Source organism: Gambusia affinis, linkage group LG09, assembly GCF_019740435.1.
Source record: "Gambusia affinis linkage group LG09, SWU_Gaff_1.0, whole genome shotgun sequence".
Classification (NCBI taxonomy): Eukaryota; Metazoa; Chordata; class Actinopteri; order Cyprinodontiformes; family Poeciliidae; genus Gambusia; species Gambusia affinis.
Window position 1 is genome coordinate 21,865,668 of NC_057876.1, and position 20,062 is coordinate 21,885,729.

Consider the following 20,062-nt stretch of genomic DNA (forward strand, 5'->3'; position numbering starts at 1 on the left):
ATTGTTAAATAGCATTACCGCCACCTACTGGTATGGAGTATTTACGACATGCTATGCTAGCTGCAGTGTAGTAGAGATAGTGAAGGACGGAGGATGAGCAGATTGTGATTGACAGCGGTAAGCTCCACTCTGATTGGTTGTTTCTTGATAGCACTGAAAGAAGGCAAAGGAGCTTGATTTTTGACAGATTATCTGACTCATACCATAGTTTCAACAAATATGTAAAAAAAAAAGAAAAGTTTTTAAATTATAAAACTTACTTACAGCAGGTTTAATTTATCTCATATATTAAGGCTTATATTTAAGACTTTAAGACTATATTTAAGATGTTAAATATAGTATTTCAACCGTCTGCTAATCTGAAACTTTCAAACAAACTATTATCTGTTTAAATTCATGTTTTTACTTTGAAATCGATACCAAAAGGAATGACTTTCTTCTGGTTTTGCCAAAATACAGCAATCATTTGTAAATTCTTTGTAGTGTTTTGTATGAGTTTCATAAATTAAAACTCGTTATCCTTAATTATGATTTTCATTGTATGTTTTTAAATGTTTTCACCGACACAGGAGCAGTAAACCTGAAAAACCCTAAAATCCAACAGATTATCACAATTATAAAAATCCGACAGAAACAATTATTTATTGTGTGAAGCAGTAAATCTGAAAAAAAAAAAAACCTCATACAAATGAGAATATGTCTAATCAAATCAGATTTCTTTGTGTTTCACGGTAGTCCCTAAACCTTTCCGTACACTGCAAAAACACAAAATCTTACCACGTATTTCTGGTTCAGTTTCTAGTGCAAATATCTTAATACACTTTGAATAAGAGAAAACTAACTTACAAGTAACGTCTTAGCAAGATATAGGAGTTCATTTTAAGTCAGTAATTCTTTAATACTGATTAAGTTCTAGTTAAACTGGCTCCGTTACCTAGCAACACTAGCCAAGCCTAGTCCATCGCCTAGCAACCCAATTTTAGTTCCACTGGCAGATTATTTCACTAAAAATATGGGGAAAATGTAATAAGTGAAATAACCAGGCAATGGAACTAGAGCTTTTTCCATCAGTATTAAGGGATTTTTGACTCAAAATGAGCTCATATTTCTTGTAAGTTAATTTTGTCTTATTTTAAGTGTACTAAAATATATTTACCAGAATCTAGATCAAAACTACTTGGTAAGATTTTGTGTTTTTGCAGTGTAAATGTCTCCAAAGCCCCACATAGAAACTTGCAAAAAGGAGAAACGAATGTTTTCTGTGTAGCATGACAACGGATGTTTTTTTGTGCTTTTAATAAACCTAAAGGTTAACAAAAAAAAACAAACAAACAAACAAAAAAACTATCGAGCAGTAAACTGACAAACGGGTCACTTAAAATATCACATGTGGTGCATGTATAAAAATGTTCGAAGGAAATAAAAAGGCAACCAAGAATATTGTATGCATATACTTGCACAACTGGTTTAGCAGCGTAAACACACCTTTTAAACAGAAATAAATGCTCCTTTTTGGCACAAACTCCGCTTTTAAACAACAGGTGCTCATTTGCTCGCTGCTTTTATCACCTGGCTGCTAAAACTGCCAAACGTAACTTCAAACCCCACAATACGCAACATACTTCCAAAACATCGGTGAATGCTAAGCCCAACAGTCCAACATTTCAAACAAGCATCAGTTTAATATTTTGGATTGTTTTTCTTTTCTTTCCAACATGTGGTACATTTAGAGCACTGATAGGCGTGTCAGCATTAGCTTGGAAGGATGGATGAATAAAAAGGAAAAAAAAAAGATTTCATAACAAAGAGCATATTGTTTTAATCTATGGACAAAGGATCTAGGTCAGAAAATAAATATTTTTCCTCTCCATTAAAAAAGAGCAAACAGAACTGTGTGTCTTCTTTGTCCCAACTCTCTCAGAGGCACTGAGAAAATATGGAGGAGATTCTCTTCTTCCTTTTTTTTTCTTTTGTTTTTTAAACGGGCATGCAGTCCACAGGGTCACATGACCCCTGATGGAAACCCTGCGGCGCGGTAGCCATTCACTTGTCGGTCGTTGGGTTGAAGATGGTAATGGTTTAACATCCACGGGAGCAAAAGATTGAAAGACCGATCACTCAGGACACCTGTTACTCTAAACTGGAACGGCGGCTTCTCTCTTCCTTTAACTAGGCCACATAGTTGTACTGGTTGGAGTTTTCCTTGTCGCGCTCCATATAGTCCCGGTCAATAAGAGACTCTATCCTCTTCTTTAGGTCAGCAGGCTGGGAGGGAAGAGAACAGGAGACAAGACGGTAGCAAACAACCAGAGGTCAGCAGTGACTAGTTACATTTACTTGAGTAACGTCTGTGCAAAAAATTACTTTGGGAGTATTTTTACTACACTGTACTTTTTACTTTTACTTGAGTAATTTTATTTTGAAGTATTTCTAGTCTCACTTAAGTAAAAATTCTGGATTTTCTATGCTAACAAAAACCAAACAGATAAAAGACATAAATAAATGAGGTCATGTCCTTTTTCAAAGTGCAGGAAATTAGAAATACAAAAACTGGAAACCTGAACAAATTCTACTCTAAATGGAAACCATTTATTGAGTTTGTTGCTTCAATGCAGACCCTCCCGCGCACCCAGATTTCTTTCTTTCCTTTTTTTTTGTCTATTTTTCCGGATGTGTACATATGTGTGTAAGTGTATATATGCATGTGTACATGTGTGTTTCTTCACTAATAATTTTCTTCCCTGTGTTTTACTATTGGAGGTGTTCTGCATGCGTTCTTTCTTCCTGTAAAACATGCATCTTAAACTCAAAGGTGTAAACAGTTTGTTTATGATCAACACTTTTGCACCTGGAGTATGTAAACGCCTTTGTTCCATACGCAAAGATATCAACAAAAATATGGATAAAAAGAAAAAGCAAAAACAAATAAAAGTGATGTGAGATGAAAAACGAACAACTAGTTACCTTGACAGGAAATTTGAGCTGGTTGTAAACCTCAGACATCAAAAGATTATGGCTCAGAGTCTTCCTCATCTTCATTATCCGCACAATGGCCGCATCGATCTGGTACTGGCGATCCTGAAACACCCGTTCTGTGGTGCTGGCTTGTTCCTCCACCTAAACACATTTTGTTTCATATGAAAACCTTTGACTTAATCTAGATACACAATCTACATCAGGAGGCCGTTTATACCGTCTCTTTCATCTGAATCTGGTTTATTTTGATCCTGAAGAGTTTGTGTTTGAAGTCATCGTTGCAGGAAAACTTGTCTCCGTCCTCCACGTCTTTGCTTTTCGGGATTTTGGTGAGGACTCGTGCTTTTCCGCACGCTAGCGACTGCAACGTCCGACGCAGCTCGCTGTCCTCTGTGGACCCAGAAACCAGGCGCCGTTCAGACAAGATGGCCGACATAAAAACAGGAAGCGACCCGAACGGCGACACGACAACAAACCTATTCCTGTAGCTACTTTGATTTCTTCGAGAGTGAACTCCTCTCCTTCGTTAAACATCAGCAGCACCAGCGTTTGGAAAAGAGACACCTGCAGCTCCTTCTTGCCCTTTAGCAGGAAAACATCCAGGCAGCAGAGTTAATATATACGATTAGGGCCAAAGAAAAAATAAAACAACAAGAATTCAGCCATAAAATTATAAATATTATGAGAATAAACTTGTACAGAAATAAAGTTATAGTAATATAATAACAAATTTTTATGAGAAAGTCAAAATATTACAAGAATAAAGTAATAATGTTGTGAGAATAAAGTTAAAATAATACAAGAATAAAGTTTTGATTGATTTGATTATGAGATTAAAGTCTTAAAATGATGAGAATAAAGTAAGTGTAAGTAAATAAAGTATTTTTAAAAGTATCTGATACAGAGAATAAAGTAAAATAAGTGATATTACAAGAATAAAGTAAAAAAAAATTCTGAAAATAAAGCAATAATATTTTGAGAATAAAGTTATAGTACAACAAAAATAAATTTATAAAATTTCGAGTATATTTATATGTATGTAAATAAAGTACATTTATTTGTATCTAATAAAGAGAATTAAGTAAAGTAATATTACGAGAATAAAGTCATAAAATTACATGAATAACGCTGAAATAATTAGAGAATAAAGTCATAATATTCGGAAAATAGTTGTAAAATTTGAGAATAAAGTAAGTGCAATTAATTAAAGTGTCTTTATTAGTATAATAAAAAGAATAAAGTAAAGTAAGTAATATCACGAGAATAAGAATAAAAGCAGATTACAACTTTATTCTCTTGATTTCATTTACCAAATTTTCTTAGCGTAGCATTAATTCTCCGTCACTAATATAATCGTTCCTCAGAGATAAAATAAAAAACAACATTCTAGGAAAAATCAGAGTTAATAACCTCTTTAAATTCTGCTTTTAAGACGCAGTGACCTAACGTCGACTGCCACTGCAGCTTCCTGCCGCTGTGTTTGCCCAGGTAAAACGTCTTGAAGATCTCCTGCAGGCGCACCATCTGCACAGAGATAACAGAGGTCGTAACAAAGGGTATTTATAGCTTAGGCGCTATAAAAACCCCCATGATGCTCCAGTCATGTGAATATTTGCTCGGCGCTAACCTCAGGAGGCAGATGGACCTCCATGGGGACGTAGGTCGGCCAGTAACCCATGGTGAGGATGTTGACGGTCAGCTCAATGTTGCCGGGAATGTTTTGGCACTGCATGTACTAGAAAGCAGAAACACGACTTACTGAGCAGCACGGATTCACATTTCTGCCGTCGTGCGTCAGCTGACAACGGGGCAATTCAAAAGCACTTGAGCAAAAGCACTGCAGTGGGGCGAGTCGGGGCAAGTTTACAGCACTGAGTTGGCTGCAGCCTGACGGAGGCAACACGAGGGGCAAAAAAAAACAAAAACAAACAAAAAAAAACACACACCTGGGTTTGAGGGTGAGAAGGCGAAGAAACAAGAATGCTGGAAATAGAGCAGCTGCTAATTTTATTTTGCACCACATCACAAAAAGACTCCTCTAAGACATTACTAAGAGTTGGGAACTAACTAGGTACATTTACTCAGTTTTGGAAAAAAATTACTTTTAGGAATATTTTTATTACTCTGTACTTTTTACTTTTACTTTAGTGGTTAAATTATAAAAGTATTTCCACTCTTACTCGAGTAAAATTTCTGGATTTTCTCCCCATGAATAAAAGACAAACATGTTTTAACCAAACTTTCACCAGACACACACCTGCAGTTTGTGTTAAGAAAACATTTCATTTGCCTGGTTTTGATAATTTGGTGGAAAACATTCATGAGGTTTGAGATTAATCTCGAGAGATTTTCAAGAAAAAAAAACAAACAAGAAACTTTCTGAGCTCTAAAAGTCATAAAATTTGTTAGAAAAAAACTCAAATTTTGATATTAATCTCAGACAATTTCTGAGATAAATTTTTACTAAAATATTCACTTAAATTTATATTTTGGTCCATTTGATGATGTAATTTTTAAATATTATTAAATGATTCATAATTTGATCAATTATTCAGACTTTTACCAAATACTTTCTTTTTCTTTTCAGTAATTTCTTAAATGACTACTTTTTACTTTTACTTGAGCAGAAATATGTAAAAGTAGTACCCAATTGTCTGGTTTCTTATAAAAATGTATTAATAAAGTATGTAATGGGGTTAAATAAAAAGTATCGTGCAAAATTAGTCACTTTCTCCATTGTAAAACTTTTGAAGCTTTTTCTAATTTATTTAGATAAATTTAAGGATTTAGATTTATTAAAGGGTGTTAATAAGCCACATATAAACCTGCATACAAGCAAATTGAAGGTTTTAATGCAGAGCTACTTTACCTGTTTGAACTGCACCATAATGTCTTTAGAAAGCTCCATGTCTTTGAACATTCCCTCTAGTTTGCTGGTGAACGCCGCTCCACATTCTGAGGAAACAACAACGACGCAGTCAGAGGTCGACGTTTATTATTCAGTCAACGTTAAGATTTTATTTTTTAAAGGATGAACTGACCATGTTTCAGCTTCGACAACATTGATTTTTCAGCGTCCACTGAGGCACTTTTTCCAACCAGCAACCTCTTGGCCAGGTCCTTTTTGTAAAAAGCCTCAAATACGTCTTTTCCTAAAATGACAACAAATCATTACAGATCCCGGTCTTCAATAAAAGTTCCCACAAGTCTGAACTGGAAGTGATCCGCGCCATCTTAGTAGGCAAGCGCAATGCACAGCGGACAGAACAAAAAGAAAATATGTGGACGCTCTTAACCAATGTGAGAGAGAAAGATACATGAACAAAATGGCTGCAGGAAGAGTGACAACAACATGAAGGATCTTTGCAGCCTGAAGTCCATGGATGCATAAAATCAATATTTAAATTTATTTGTAAAGGACAAACAAAGTCTTTGTCTGAATAACGAGGTTCTGGTGGCTAGCAGTAACAAACATTTAGGCTACATGTCCATCTTACCTAGCAGCTAAAAGCTACATTAGCTAAGCTAATTTTGCTAGCCTGGCAGTAAGAACTACTGTAATTTCACTGATTTTTATCTTAGTATCACGTAGAGATGTGTAGAGTACTCTAAAACTAATCGAGTAATAGTTGTGATGTACTTATATCGTTTATAAGTTAGATAAAAACGAAGAGAGCCAGTTTGAAGCTCGTTGACTGTTGTCATAGCAACTACCTGTCAAGATGGCTGTCAGCTACAAAGACCAGACGCACGATGTCACATGGGAACTAAAAAAATGATCTTAAAGTCCAACGTTAATTTACCATATATAAATCTAAAGATAATCATGATCTTATCCAGCATCTTCTCCAGTTCTTCATCAGTCGCCTCTTTGTTTCCGGCCCGCAGCTTCGAATCCACGTGTTTGGCTGGAAAACAAACAAACAAACAGAAAACATGAACTCCTGCCGCGCCGCCGTGACGACGGGGGGCAAAAGCTCAGCTACCGACCGATGAGCTCTGCAGGCTTATTTGGCCGCTTGTTGATGAAGGTTTCGAAAGCCTCCTTCATGGCGTTGACGAACTTCTCGTTCTTCAAGAAACAAACGTCGATGATGTGATCCACCTTGTCCTTGAAGTCCAGCAGCTCCTGAACCATCGTTTTGTCTTTTTCAGGGTTGATTACGATTGTGCTTCCAAACGCCTGCATGTAATAAGAAACTAATGTTAACGCTCAGTATCTTACTAGTGTTTTATCTAAGGCTGCAACTAATGATTAATTAATTGGATTTAAAAAATTGGCACTTTATAAAGATGTTTTTTTTTATCTCTTAAGCCTTTTTTTTAACCACACAATATATATATTAAAAGATGCAAATAAATAAAAATTTTCCTTTTATTAATTAAGAAAATAAACATTTAATTGACTAAAAGGTAAAAACAACATTCTTCTGGTGAATTTGACCCAGTTAAAGCTAAAACTGAGGAGTTTTGGGTAAACAAAAGGTTTTTTATCTAGAAACTGTATTTTGTTCCATCTTAGCTTAATTACTGCTCTGAATATATTGTGTTTTCAGCTACTTGTTTTGAGTCTGTAAAATCAAGTCAATTAATTGGTTACATGGCTTGTTTAAATAATTGATTAATTGTGATTAATTCAATTAATCGTTCTGCCCTAGTTTTATCCGGTCAGATATTAATTTCTGTACTGGCCCCAATGTTGAAATTTTTTTTATAAATTCAGCACATTCTCACCGATACCCAATCAATAAGAGCTGATCTACTCAGTCTACTTCTATGCTTTGTGCTGTGAGCGACGTCATGCTTTATTATCTATTTTAAATTATATTTACGATTCCAAGTTTCTGCACCATTTGACAGAAGTTTTGTAGCAGTTTTATTGTTTATGTTTGACCATGTTTCTTTATTATTTACTTTACTTGGGCTGTTTTACTTCTAACTGAACTGACGGAAGAAATTAAAGTTGTTTTTACATGTTTGGTCCTGAAGCTATTGATGTATTTAAATGTGCTCTACTGGTGCAGCGTTATCAAATAAATTTGTAATTCGGTACATTTATGTCTGTGTTTAAAAAAAAAGGAATATTTTAAGTCAGTTCTGTCTTTCTGTGTCGGATCGGTATCAGCCGATACCAAACCTCAGATATCGGTACTGGAAGTGGAAGAAGTGGGTCGTTTCAGCCCTGGTTTTATGTAATCTGGTCGTACCTTGATGTATTCTATCCACTGCTGCAGCAGCACCTGGACGCCGCCTCGGACTCGACTGAAGAGCTGATACAGCAGAGACAGATCCTGAATCCTGTTCTCGTCCAGCAGGTGGGTCAGACCTGCCAGTTTTCAACGACACACCGTCAGGTTCACGTTTCATCAAGCTGGTTACAAACTGCAAACATTCGCTGCTTTTTCTCTCTACAACAACCACAGTCATTATACTTTCATTTGATTTTAGGAGACAGGACAAGGAAACGTAGTGCATAATTGTGCAGGAGAAGGTTTAACATTTTTTAAGAATATAAATCTGTAAAGTGTGGCATGCTCCTCTGAATAAACAAACATAAACCACGTTTCACCTCAGTTACTGATGCAAGACTTTTAGGTTTCAGTTTTCCTTATTGTAAGACTTAAAATTTGCAAAATAGGAGAACAAAAATAATCTTTTGGAGCTACAACTAATGATGGTTTTACTAACAGATTATTCTGACAAATCACTGATTTAACCTCTTAAGTATTTTTTTTTTATAAAAAATGCAAATAATAAAATTTTTGAATAAGAAAAAAAAACAACATTTATTGCCTAAAATGTGACAACAGCATTCTGTTAGTGAACACTTCGTCATTTGCAGCTAAAAAAATATTTTTTCTTCTTATATTTTATTATTTTTGATACAATAATACAAATTTCTAACATCAACATGTGAGAAGTTCAGCCCTCCTGCTCGACTCGACATAAACACAGTTTCTGTGATCTATAGATTATTTATTAGATTAATGGATTCATAATTCGAAGGGTCTTTAGTTTTTATTTATTTTTATTTTTTTTTACAGAATTTAAACCAAGTGAAGCTCAAAAGCTTTGTCACTGGAGAAATTCTGGGTAGAAAATATTTACCACTAAACTTTTTTTTATATTTTAAATGTAAAATGTATTTATTTTTGACTAAATTATATGCAGGTTAATCATTTATTAACTGGATCTGCATCCAACAGAAGGGCGTTAAATACAAATGCACCCTTTAGGTTCTCAGTCGTAAAACAATGCATATTTTTCAATTATTTACTGCTTTCTGCTTGCATATTACGTAAAATGCAATAACAATTCTATGTTTCTGCTCCTATTGTGGAAAACAATCATGATGGTCATTTAATAATTGGGAAAACAATGTTTAATTTCTAAGATAATGTCACTGGTTCTGCAGTACCTTTCTGCAGAATCGCAGTGAGATGTTCGCCCAGCAGCTGCTTCTCCACAGTAGCGATGAGCGGTTTCCTGAGAAATAAATGAACTTAGTTTAAACAGCTGAATCTAATTTAGCCTCTAGCTGCAAACTAAATGCAGAAAACCAACACTCACTGTGTGCTCTGGTCCAGATATGTGATTACTCTGTCAGCTTCTTCCTCCAGGCGTTTGTTGACATGATGGAGATATTCTGGCACCTGAAAAAAAAAATTATAGTAAACTGGTAATCACATGAAGCTCTGACCCCAGACGCACTAAAATTTACTGAAACATTCAAAAGTATTATTATGTCCTCATAAACATCCAGTTTTCTTTATTTTACCAGGAAGTTAAAAGCCAGAATGACTGAAAACAAAAGTAAAATATAACTTAAAAGGAAAAGTGGTGATCAAGTGATATTACATCTAATTAGTAGCTTGAGTTAAAAAAACATAAATAAACAAACATAACAAATGACATCTGCTAAGTTGCCATGGAGTTTATGCATACAGTATTAGATATTAGTTCAATTTAGGAGTATGAAGAGATTTATATTTTATATATATGTAAATAAACTAGGCCAAAATACGTGGTAATATATTTATTGATTAATATATTGCATGCGATTGCTTTTTATTTATTTATATCTAATCATTTCAAACTATTCACTCTTAGGTAAACATATATTTTACAAACTTTGTATTTATCACCTAAGATGGAGAAGCTTTCAACAAATAAGCAATTTCCCCCGAGGGATCAATAATATATTCTATTCTATTATTCATACTGAATTCATCAAAGAAGCTGCATTTTCTTGACTTATTGGATTTAAATAAATAATAATGATAAAGAATGATTTCCTGCTAGACTTCACCTTCATTTTCAAACTGAAAGTAAAACTTACAGGAACCAAACGTGGATGTAAACAGATGGGAAACCACCTCTGTTTTCAGCAGGACCAGTGTGACAACACTCACTTTAAGATTGATGTTTGCTTTTTTTTCTACAGTTTTTAAGAGACTGAACATATTTTTACAGAAACAAAACATTTTTCTCATAAGTGAAATATTCTGGAACTTCTACCTTTTCCATCAATATTAAGGAATTACTGACTTAGAACAAACTCAAACTTTAAAATTTCTATTTATTAGTTCATTTTGTTTTATTTTAAATGTACCAAGATATCTGCACTAGAAAGTAGGTCAAAATACATGGCAACATTTTGTGGTTTGCAGTTTATTTACTGTAAGAAATTGAGAATCTTTATGAGCAGTGTCATTGGACTAGCTGGTACAAATTCCCTGCATATTTACTAATCTGAAAAAATCTGCAGAAAATCCGGAAACATTCGGCATTTTCTAAAAATACAATCAGGAAAAAGTGAGCGCCTCCAGAGTGTGAGCTCACATAAATCACCTCTCGCTCCTGCATCAGCCTCTGTCCCTCTGCGGCGTAAAGTCGATTAGTTTCCTCCAAAAAGCGCTGTTCAAACGAGTCTTGATAAATCTGTTACAGACAGAGGAAACAGATGATCCATTAAGGCCATTTATCAACAAGAACGTCGACACTTCTCATCAGCTCTCAGATGAAAACCACAGAAGCAGCACGAGATCAGATGTTAAAATGATCCACGGTTAGTTGAACATGGTGGCCTAAATATGCTGCAAGTTTCCTACTAACTGAGAAAAATGCTGTCTGAGACACACCAAAAACCATAATTACTACAAAAAAATCTTTGATCTTTTGTTATATTTTTCAACCATAGAGTTCACCATTTTGTCGAGCAATGCATGCTGGGTTGATGAGGCGCGTGGATCCGTTCTGTCTACAGAATCTACGGAGTAACGTTTCCAGAGTTGTTGTTTCTCATACTGTTTGGTGCAAAGTTAGACAATGTGACACTGTGTTGCTGTTGGCTGTTATTAAAAAAAGTGGGAGAGACCCAAACACAACTTCTGCAGGACCTAAATTTGGGCCCTCAACATTTTTCTCCATAACATTTTGAGTCATTTGTATGAGCAAAACTGACGAAGGCTCTAGCAGGTGATCGTTACCTTAACGGGCTAAAGAAATGCCGTGCCGACAGTTTTTATCCACAAAGCCCCTAAACCAGGAGTGGGCAATCCTGGTCCTCCAGGGCCAGTGTCCTGCAACTCTTAGATGTCTCCCTGGTCCAACACACCTGAATCCAACAGCTGAATCACCTCCCAAGTGCAGTCAAGTTCTCCAGAGTCCTGCTAATGACCTCATTATTTGACTCAAGTGTGTTGAAATAGAGATACATCTAAAAGTTGCAGAAGACCGGCCCTTGAGGACCAGGATTGCCCACCCCTGCCCTAAACCCTTCTACTGCCGGCTAGTGAGCGAAAAACATCAGTCAGCGCTGGAAGCTCTTTTAAATGCTAAGGAAGCTGCACTGCTGCCAATCCAATGGTAGCTCTGTGTTACCAGACTCAGAGCCACAGAACTACTTACTTGACTTTAAATCCAGACTTAAAACACACCTGTTTAGAGTTGATTTTGAAACATTATACATAGGGATGGACCGATTGCAGTATTCTGGCCAATCGCTGAATACCAATCTTTTAATAAGCTTAACCTGCCGATTCCAATTTTAGCCGATACCAATTTCTTTGGTCTGAAATGTTGCCAAATATCACAAGAAAGTTGTTGAGATGACAACAGTGGATTTAATATTGTTAATTGTAAACGTGCAGAAATGACTTGGTGGGCCGGTCTGTCAATCAAACCTTTCTCACCAGAGAGTAACAGAGGGCAGTGGCTGATACTTAGACCTTTGCAAAGCTAGATAAGATGGATGGATAAGAACAGCTTCACGTGTAAAAATCGGCTGATCAATGATCTGCCAAAATTAAAGAAATCGGCACCGATAAATCGATGCTCCCCTAATTATAAATGAAACAGTGATAAACATTCTGATGTGTAACGATGTCATCAGACAAACTGTTATGTGTCTTCATTGACTGTATTTTGGTGTTTTTATGATGTAAAGCATTTTGAACTGCCTTGTTGCTTAAATGTGCCATACAAATAAACTTGATTAATTGATTGATTACAGGATCACACAGTCGGACCAGACGTAGGTGTCATTCATTGTTTCATTTACGAAGCTGAAGGCAGCAGCAGAAAACACCAGCTCCTACAACCAACTCTGTCCTCTTCCTCCGTTTGGTCCTCCTCATCTTCATCCCCTCTTGTGATTTCTACCTTCCCATCAATCTAGACCCGCTCCGGTTCAAATTGAAAAGGCTGAGTGACGTTACTCATCGCTGTTTTGGCTGGACTGAGCTAGCGCAATCGGACACAGCATGTCATTTACCCAGAGTGCATTGCAGTGTGAACAATATGGTGACGTCCGTGTGACAATATTTTATTAAAATCAATAAAAACTAAACAGTCTACAATGTTATTGTTTTTACATCTAAAATAAGCATTTCTTAAATAAAGTCTACTGTTACAACTAATCGTGGATCCCGTTAAGGGGTTACCTGGAGGTCAGAGAGCATGCTCAGTAGGCTCCTCAACAGACTGCGGTCGATGGCTTCTCCGTTTCGTTCCCTCTCGATAAGCAGCAGAATCCCGTCGATGGTTTTACTCTGGACCTTCAGGTCGCTGATGATGTAGAACCTGAACAGCTCCAGGCCCATGTCCCTGCACAGCACACCAGTCCGGGTTCAGCACCCACAGAACCGCGCCGCAGCGGCTGAAACATCACTCATCACTCACCAGATCGATGGCAGCATAGAATTTTGTAAAACATAGGTGCGATCCAAAAACAGAAATATACTCCTAATCATGATCTGTGGAACAAAAACAAAACAAATTATGAATAAAAACAAATTCTCAATAAAACTACTAACTTTAAAGTCTGACAGTAAGCTGCACCAAATCTTCAATTTCCTTCTAAAACATAGAGCTGGACAATATGGCTGGAAAACTTATCACAATATAAGCTTTTCATAGTCATTGATTTTATTTTTGTTTTAAATATCTGAAATACTTCCACACTGGTAGCGTGATCTTTCCTGTTTCATACATATTTTTCACTCCACACCGCTGTTTTATTTTTAACCAGTAATGTGGCACAACCTTAACTGCTGCTGTGACAGTTACTCAGCAGGTTGTTGCTAGGTAACCAAAGAGTGAGTGAGTTGCTAGGTAACCAAAGAGTGAGTGAGTGAGTTGATTCCACCAGTTTAGGCGGTCATGAGAGGTTGAGCAGCTCAAGTCTTTCCTCTGCCTACATTTCCCAGAATGCTGTCTGATTTTGTTTTTGTTTGCTGTGTTACAATGAAGCATCTAGTTTTCACATTTTTTGGCTGTTTAACAAATCTATTCTCAGTTATAAAAAACAGAATTTTTTTTATAAGCAATACAGTTAAACAATAAACTCTCCATTTAGCAAAGTTGAATTAATTAATTTAAATCAAAACTTAAAACACATTTGAAATTGTTATTTTTTTCTAAAGTCTTCTGCTCTTTCTATTCAATTGATTTTATTATTTTACTGTTTTATCTTTTATTTGATGTGATGAGTGTCCAGAAAGGCACCCATAAATAAACTATATTATTATTATTATTATTATTATTATTAAGAAGAATATAATTACTAGTAATGATCATTATTATTAAACACAATATTATGAGTCATAATTAGTATTAATCATAATATTTGTTATTAACAATAATTTTATTAATTGTTATATCACAATATCTTACATTAAAATGTTTTATAACATTAAATAATAATATAAATATGTTATTATTAAATTAAAGCTGATTTAGGAGCAGCAAAGTTGGCTGTACAGTAAAGGTCTTTGGTTAGACTTGGTTTTAAACAGATAAATACTTTGCATCATACTTTACACCTTCTATTGTAATAATTTTACCCCGATTAAAGTTTTTTTTTTTTTTTTTAAAGTTTAATTTGTGTCATTCTTGATCTGATGTTGGGGACCACAAAAATCTGTCCAAGCGCCACAAATGGCCCCGGGGCCACACTTTGGACACCCCTGCTGTAGACTGATTATACGTCTTCAGACGGTAATAATTGCTGGGCTTTGAAATGTTCAGGTAATTGATTAAATCCATTTACTGATTTGGTCAATTCTAATGAAAACTGATTGTTCTCAGTTTTATTTGGGGGTATCAGAGTAAATATAAACAGGTTCAAGAGGCTGGGTTTTTTTTGCAAGTCACTGTACCTCCAACTAGTCTTGTTACACTTCAGATCTATCAACTCAGATATAAAATGTGATTAAACAATCCTGGGAGGTAAATAAACAAACTATTTTGAAACAGAGCCGCCCTTCATCCTGAGGAGTTTGAGCCGAGACGCTCATCAGCCAGACAGAAGAAGGAACATCAGGTGAGAAGAGCTTTCACACTTTTCTGACCCAACACGTAAAATCCTGTGGAGGTCAAGCTGTCATTTTCTGTCAGTGTTTGTAAGGGAGGTTAAATTGGGAGCTCAGGTTTCAGCTGTGCGGAGGCGTAAACAAGTGCTCCTTCACAGCTTTTTGACTGGGTCAGCACGTCTCATCCCTGGCAGCTTCACACCAAAACACAAAACAGGCTCTGCTTTGACTGGCTGGCCAAGCGCCAGCAGAAACAGCTGTACAAGCTACCTACAGCTTTTATTTTACCAGTTTTTAAACAGTAAATCACTCCAAACCCCTCAAAGTTGAACATTTAGTGCACTTTCTCTGTAATTTTACTATTATTTACAGCTGAAATAAATTTAAAATAAAATAATGAATTGCGAATGCATTACCACTGTAGCATCAGTGTGGGCAATATTTGTATTGCAAATGGCTGCTTAAAGTGCAGTAATTATTTTTAACTTGCAGTTATTTAGCGAGACTGAGACAAGACCGCGACCAAATGGGGTCGAGTCCGAGACGAGTCCATCAAAAAATGGACTCGAGTCCGACCGACACCGGCCTCGAGTCCGACCGACACCGGCCTCGAGTCTGCTAACACTGCATACTATTGCTGGATTTTACAGTATTGTGAAGTCCGAACAATTCAAGATATAATCTGAGGTTCACAAAATTGTCCAAGTGAATGAATATCAACTTTCTACTTTGAAGGAAGCAGCAAAAAGAAAATATCTTGTAGATTTATTTCCTTATTCTGGAACTGAGTGAACATACAAATTTTGTAATTCTAACCGACCTAAACTTGGAGAAGTTTATTCTGATTTATCATCAAACAGACAAAACACTATTGCTTTCTACTTTGTGAAATTCATATTTTCATTTTGCAGAAAAGCTTTAAACTATTGATGAATGATGGTGGATTTTTTGTTATATAAATTCCTTCATTTTAATTAATATTTATTACCCCTTTTCTACTCATTAAATTTTGTTTTTACTATTTACTCTAATAGTTACATCGAATGTGCAGAAGTGAAAGGACTCACCATTTGTCTGCAGTGATCTTGCCAGCACTTATCGATTTTCTTCAGGAAAAGGACGCTGTCCAGGGCATCCGTAAAACCCAGGTTAGGGCAACAAACCATTTTAATTCAAATTTAGACTTGAAATCATTGTGTCTGCAACATTTACACAGCAAAAATACAAAATCTTACCAAGTAATTTTGGTCCAGTTTTTAGTGTAAATAACTTAGTACACTTATAATAAGAGAAAACTAAGTTAGAAGATATAAGGGCTTGTTGTCAGTAAATAATTCCTTAATATTGATGAAAAAGTTCTAACTTCATTGGAAGATTATTTCACAAAAACATGGGAAAAATATCTTGTTATAAGTGAAATAATCTTCTCTAGTAATCATAAATATTATTGACATAAAACAAGTTCATATTTCTTTGTACGTTAGTTTTGTCTTATTTCAAGCTTCCTAAGACATTTTCTCTAGAAACTAAACCAAAACTAATTGGTAAGACCATTTTATTCCTATTTTTAGTTTTCAAAATAAAGAAAAATACAGATCATTTCCAAACAAAAGATGAATAAGTTTCCAACTTGATCATTTGTGTGGAAATTCAAAACAATTATTCCATAAAAAGTTTGACTAAAACCTGCATTTGCCATTACATCCGTACTTAAAAAACATCAGATGTCACTTTGTCCGTTTTAGATGAACTTATTAAGACAAAGAACAACCAAGTAGTGTTTAAAATGACCCAGAAGGTGTAAAGGATATTCTCTGAACTGATCGATCTGTGCCTTGATGTGGTCTTCACACACGGTCCTCAGCTGTTTGTACAGTTTGGCAGATATCTTATGGGAGCAGAGGTTTTCAACAGCCTGGGGAGACAGAGGAGGGAAAGTTTCATCGGCCGGCAGAGCGAACAGGCAGCCGGCTTCCCGTTCAGAGCCGATACCTGGTAGAGCTCTTCTAGATTGTACTTGATGGAAGTGCTGTTCTGAATGGCCTCCACAGCTTCTTTCAGCTTCTGCCAGGTCTCCTGCGTGTAGTTTTCTGGTAACTTGGGTTTTTCTGCAAGAAAAACACAGCACTGAATGTAGACAAGACAGTGGAGCTCAGTTTATACGAAGCAACAGCTTGTCTTTTTCTAAAATTGCTGATTTTATGTAGTCTTAAACAGAGTGTCTTGCAAAGACCAGCGACTTTTACTCAAAAGCAAACTTTACTCACTGTAAAACCACAAAATCTTAGAAAGTATTTTTGGTCCAGTTTCTACCTAAAATATCTTACTACACTTAAAATAAGACAAAACTAACTTTTCAACATGATGTAGAGGTCTTTTTTAATTAAGTAATTCCTTAATATTGGCAGATGAAAGTTTGATCGGTGCAACTCTAATTAAGGCATATATTCCAGGTAGGAGTTCAACGACTGCAGTTTTCTGGCCGATCACCAATCTTTAAAAAGTAACTCTTTTGTACCTCTCAAACACAAACTTATTTCAAAGACCACACTTTGGAAACCTCTGGGCTTGGGAAAAGTTTGATTGGAGTATAAGTTAGGCCCTAGTTTGTTGCTTCAACGGTTTAATCAACCAGTCGATTAATCCGATTTCCTTAATTTTGGGAGATCGGTGGTCGGCCGATACTTGCACTTGAAGCTGATCTTATACTTTGATCCTATCTAACTCAGCAAAGGTCTAACAATCATAAATAAAAAAAGAAATTATCTCTTTATTAGTGTTTGCATTAGGGGTGCACCGATCTGTAAGCAGCAATCAGCCAGAAAACTGCAAATGATGCACAACTAGTTTATACAAAGTCATTGTCCTCTTCTGCTCTGCTGTGAGAGACAGGGCCGGCCCAAAGCATATGAGAGTTTAGCTGCTCATTAGGGCCTCTACACCCCGCCAGCCTGATAATATAACTTCTTAATAGAACATTGAAAAGTGATTTCTGTCATTTTTATAGTAATAGGATAATCTCTTTCTGCTGTTGCCTCTCTTGGGGAAATATTATTTCAACCCGGGATGATTCAGGCTCTCTGTACAAATGTTTGGACACCACCAGTACCAATTTCTGATTTTTTCCCTTGACTCTCATGTTCATCAATTCCAGTTGTTTCTTTATTATATATCTCTTATGGCAGGGGTCCAAAGTTTGTGTTATATGGGCTAAAATCATCAAATTAAAAGGACTTGATTCTTTTACCAATTCACTAATAAACCAGCCATGCAAAACTCAAGAGTCACCCCACTGTTGCCGACTCAGTGACTTTCTTTCTATATTTAGGCCTGTGTTCACACTGCAGCCTGAAGTGACCCAAATCCGATTTTTTTACCTTAGTGTATCTGGTCTTTTCATGACAGTATGAACACCACAAAGCAGATTTTCTTCAAATGTGACACAGGACACTTGGATATCTGACACGTCTCCAATCTTTTCAAATGTGACCTGAATCTGAACGGCCACGTTCATTCGACCTGAACTTCACTGAAAAGTCACTATTCTGCATCCTGATAAGCGGGAAGAAAAACAAAAATGGCGGACAATAATGCGGATTAAGTTGTTAATGTGCTGGCTCTGGTCGGACAACTTCAAAAATCGACAAGATTTTTGAAATTGTGGTAAGCTATACGATTAGCTTACGACCATATAGCTATACCATTAGCATCGATGTTTACTTCCGCAAACACTGAGCACTATTTTTTTTACAGCGGTTGGAAAAACATCGAGCATGTTCTGTATGTGTGACGTTATTGCTCCCTCTACTGCGCATGTGTTACACTTTTAGGTTGTTTCTGTTTCACCCTGGAGGTTACCTACATGTTGCATATATCTGAAAATGTGAACGAAAAAAAAAAATCAGATTTGACAAAAAAGAAAATCAAAATCAAAATTGAGTCACTTCAGGCTCCAAAAGAAAAGGTATCAACCAAAAACGGAATCGGCTTTGTAAAGATCGGTAATCAGGGATCGTGCCATCTGTGCACCACTAAAGATCAGTATAAACAGGGACTTGTTATGTGTGTGTGACCGGTTTGCAGTGGTTCTCTGCACCAGTTTCCCCAGGTACCTCTGAAGTTCTTGATGACTAGTTTCTTGGCAGCACCGGGTTTGCTGCTGGAGAAGGTGCCGGACCCTGCGGTTTTCGTCAGTCCGTTCGCGTGGTGTCCCCCCACGCCACCGGCCAGGAACATGGCTTTGCTTTTGTTATTGGAGCACGAAGCAGCAGCGGCGGCAGCAGCAGCCTCCTCAGCCATTTTCACATCTAGTCCAATGAAATCCACCGAATCCTCGAACCTCAACTTCTTCTGAATGTGCAGCGGAGGAGTGGGAGAGCAGGAGGAAGAGGAGGAGGAGGAGGAATTGAGGGTCTTGGGAGGCGAGGAGGAGATGGTGTCACTCGTGTCGTCCCTCTCTGAGCCGTTTATTTTCCTCTTTTTCGGAGATGTGATGTTCCCACTGTCGCTTTTGACATCAGTAGCCGCGGGTCTAGCCTCCTGGGTTGGCGGTGGTGGGGGATTAGGGGAAGATAAACCTGTTGGAAACATGAAAAAACGGGAATACTAATTCTTTACAGCCAGTCTTCTGATCTGAAACTTCCAGGCTTTGTCGAGGGAAGAGCTCTGTGTCCGATGGCCTTCGTCTGTCTTCGCAAGGGCAGTTTCGATTCACCCGGTTGGTTTATCCAGTTTAAAACAGACAATTTAATTAGAAACTACTCAACGCTTCTCTGATCTGGAGCCTCGTCTCTTTCTTGTTATTGCTGGCAGGAGAATAAAAATGGTTGGCTACTGCTTCCTCTTTTTTACCTCTCTGTCGTCTAACCGCGTCGTAAAGTCGTTCAGCGGCAGCGGTCCGGTCAAGCGGCCGTTAAAGGCAATAATTTATAAAACTTATTCAAATGCAACACTAATAACCCCACATGATAGCGAAACAGACGTTAAAACACGCAGAAATAATGTCTCTCGTAAAAAGCTAGTCCGTGACCCCACCGGAAGTACTTTGTACAAAAGTACTTTTTGCACAAGCGTGTTTTTTATATTAACCATGGTGCTCTGTTTGGTCTTGCCACCAGATGGCACTAAAGTCACGACATTTTCCTCATGTTTCATCGAAAATAGTTTATAAGAAAGAATCCACATAACAGGAGATTTAATGATATTCAGAGTTGAGTTGTAGCTAGATAATCAATTACATTTACTGATTAACCTTTTGGGGGGAAAAAAAGACT

General features: G+C 36.7%; 1 protein-coding gene across 2 annotated transcripts; it reads right to left on the reverse strand.

The window, feature by feature from the left end:
• Positions 1-623: 623 nt before the first annotated feature.
• Positions 624-19,841, reverse strand: cul4b (cullin 4B). 2 transcript variants are annotated; one of them, XM_044127860.1, is made up of 20 exons: positions 18,902-19,841; positions 16,782-16,897; positions 16,601-16,704; positions 15,857-15,926; positions 13,159-13,232; positions 12,921-13,083; positions 10,828-10,917; positions 9,547-9,629; positions 9,395-9,462; positions 8,184-8,302; positions 6,967-7,159; positions 6,780-6,884; positions 6,018-6,128; positions 5,846-5,931; positions 4,604-4,711; positions 4,387-4,500; positions 3,453-3,558; positions 3,194-3,366; positions 2,965-3,117; positions 624-2,265 (listed from the first exon to the last, which is right to left on the reverse strand). In XM_044127860.1, exons 1-20 carry the CDS (start codon positions 19,377-19,379, stop codon positions 2,170-2,172), a joined length of 2,610 nt encoding a protein of 869 aa, XP_043983795.1. In that variant the 5' UTR covers positions 19,380-19,841; the 3' UTR covers positions 624-2,169. The 2 variants fall into 2 exon arrangements, with proteins under 2 accessions (XP_043983795.1, XP_043983794.1); XM_044127859.1 differs by having other exon boundaries at positions 10,819-10,917.
• Positions 19,842-20,062: the final 221 nt, after the last annotated feature.

Excerpts from the sequence above, each read along its gene's own strand:
- cul4b (XM_044127859.1), bottom strand. The coding sequence starts at position 19,379 with ATGTTTCCAACAGGTTTATCTTCCCCTAATCCCCCACCACCGCCAACC. Across the intron at positions 16,898-18,901 it reads AGTCATCAAGAACTTCAGAG|AAAAACCCAAGTTACCAGAA; the intron begins GTACCTGGGGAA and ends TTTTTCTTGCAG. Across the intron at positions 3,118-3,193 it reads AGATTCAGATGAAAGAGACG|GTGGAGGAACAAGCCAGCAC; the intron begins GTATAAACGGCC and ends AAATGTGTTTAG.